General features: G+C 44.3%; 1 protein-coding gene across 1 annotated transcript in view; it reads left to right on the forward strand.

Annotated features, from left to right (window-relative positions):
- The window catches only part of CLSTN1 (calsyntenin 1), a gene marked incomplete at its 5' end in the record, with an annotated part of 21,567 nt that extends 20,445 nt beyond the window's left edge, over positions 1-1,122 (forward strand). Inside the window, one exon of the mRNA XM_009078852.1 lies at positions 75-1,122. Within this exon, the coding sequence (XP_009077100.1) occupies positions 75-269 (195 nt within the window). The remainder of the gene's footprint in view (positions 1-74) is intronic.
- Positions 1,123-2,657: the final 1,535 nt, after the last annotated feature.

Raw genomic sequence — 2,657 nt, forward strand, 5'->3', positions numbered from 1 at the left:
GTATAGTGCCCTGAATAAAGAACACAAGGAGTTTTAGCCAGTGTGGTAATCACAACTGATTCCTGTCTCGACAGACTTACGAGGACCAACACAGCAGTGAAGAGGAGGAGGAGGAGGAGGAAGAAGAAAGTGAAGATGGAGAAGAAGATGATATCACTAGTGCAGAGTCTGAAAGCAGTGAGGAGGAAGAGGGAGAGCAGGAGGAGGACCAACAGAATGTTAATAGACAGCAACAGCTGGAATGGGATGACTCTACCCTCACTTATTGATTCTAGCTGTTCCCTTTGTCTTTCTGTTCCCGCTCTAGAAGACTCCACTGTAACACACTCCATTGCTCCCAAGGATTCATGGTGTTTGAAACAAAAAAATTCATTCTGGCCAGTAGATTGAACCCCCACCATCCTGTGTTTGTGTTCTGTCAGCTAGTCCCTGATGTCCCTAGGGTTGTAGTTAGCACCTCTCCTTCAGCCATGCCTCAGTGACTGGATTTTTTTTACGCTCTGTGAGGAACCACCTTGCACTTTTTTCTTCATGTCATCTCAGCTAAGTGACTCTACAGCTCTGTAGCCATTGCACATGAATTTCTGAACTGTCTTTTTTTGCTCAGTGAAACAAACTTGGCTTTGTTCCTTTTTCTCTTTCTAAAAAAGATGCAAAGATTGCTTGTTGACAAAGGGTAAAGCTGCTCATTTCAGCCTGTTGGTTTCTTTTAATTTCTTTTTTTTTTTTTCCCCAACTTAGTGCATGTGTAAAGTGGCAGAATGAGGTTAATATGTAGAAGATTAACAAGACTTTTTAATATTTTGTAAATATATTGGAATTATGTAATTATGTCATTTGTGGTAGTGAAAACAGGGATTGGGGTTTAAAAACATGCTAAAGTGAAAAATCATGCAGCATGAACTATTACAAGTCTCATCCTACTGCAGCAGGAGCACGGGCACAGTTCTTAGTGTAGATGTTCAGTAACTCAGTGTCATTGGCCTTGACTGCGATGTGTGCTCATGCCCCACTCTCCTTCCACTTCCTTCCTTGAATCTCCTGGATTTGCAGAGGGAACAGAGAAGCTTGTGAGACATTGTAAAGGCTTTAGGAACCCATGCAGAGGTTCAGCTGCCCTGTGCAATACAGCTGTTTGGGTTTCATTTTGAGTTCTTTTCTTTTCTCCAATTAAGTCTTGGCATAAGGGCTTTTAAGTTATTGGGAAAAAAACACTACATGGGTGGTGGGCAGATGCCAGGGCTGTGGCTCTGGGGTGTTGCCACAGCTCGTGGTAGCTGCAAGGAGGCTGTGGCTGCCTGTGGTGAGTGCTGGGCTGTTCATACTGCTGACAGGGTGGATTGTGCTAGGTGGTGATGGATTGTAACTGCAGCTGGAAAGCCTGAGACCTGTGTACCTGTGCACCTTGGCTACCAGGCTGCATAGATAGGGATTTGGGGGGGTTTGGGTTGTTCATTTTTTTTTCTAATTTGGCAGTGGGAGGGTTTGGGGTGTAGCTGGTGATAGCACTTGAACACTCCTGCTCAGCCCCTTGTACAGTCCCTGGGCCTGTCAGTGAATATTAAGCCTTTGTTTACACTTAGTAATTGTGTTTTCCTGCTGGTGAAAAACTGTAGCATAAATTATCCAACCAGAAAACCTTAGGAATTGTGTTGCTACTGTTCCAAGTGGAGCTGATTGGGGTTGTTCCTGAGGACAGTTCCCACTTGGGGTGGCAGAGGTTGATAGCTGGAAGGTACGAGGCTGAGTGCTGGCCCAGGGTGGGCAGTGCTGGTTTTTCTGCTGGGCAGGGCTTGGGGAACTTCTTTTGCTCTTAATGCAGAGTCTTGACTAACGAATTTCTGCTTGATTTCTCTGTTTGGAGGTGGATTAAAGAGTAACTTGTTTTGCTTGTAACAGGAGCCTGGGACTGCATTGCCTCCTCAGCACGGTAAGCCAAGCTCCAGTGTTCACTCTGTAGCTGTGGGTAGGGACACAGGACACAGCAGGGCCAGGGGCACTGGGGAAGCTGCCAGAGGAGTGACAAGCAGCCAAAGGGTGGGCACAAAGGGTCCTGATGGCTGGAGAGAGGTAAAAGCTAAGGATTGATTTGTACGGTTTGATTTCTGAGCAGACCCATCCTCAGCTGGGGTGTGTGTGGACCAGGATCTGTGGTGGGGTTGAGCTGAGGGAACTTTGACTGTGGAGTGCCTTTACAATGGGAGATGGACCTGGCAGCAGGGAAGAGAACCCACACCAGAGCTTACTGTTTTTTTTAGGGTTGTTTTGTTGGTTTTGTTTTTGTTTTTTTTTTAATGTAAAATTTTAGATTTCTAAAATGGGAAAATGGTTTTGACTACTTAAGTGGTAATTAACTGCTAGTTTTAAGTAAACTGGGAAACTTTTAACTTATGTCTGACAGTTGTCCTGTGTTAATGTGTAGAAGACTTATCCTTCCATATACTGTTGCTGTAGCTGCTGTATTTTAGACCAAAACTGATCATGACTTGATGGTAATACTGAGGGTTGTAATGTCCTGATGCAGTTTGTAGCCACTGTGGGTATAACTTTTCAGATGTGTATATTGGTAACAGGTCAGTTTGGAAAGTCTATAAGCTACAATAAATTTCTGGTTCTAAAGGTTGTTTGCATTTATTTCTTCCTGAATGGAACAAAGT

This window comes from Acanthisitta chloris, unplaced genomic scaffold, assembly GCF_000695815.1.
Source record: "Acanthisitta chloris isolate BGI_N310 unplaced genomic scaffold, ASM69581v1 scaffold35660, whole genome shotgun sequence".
Classification (NCBI taxonomy): Eukaryota; Metazoa; Chordata; class Aves; order Passeriformes; family Acanthisittidae; genus Acanthisitta; species Acanthisitta chloris.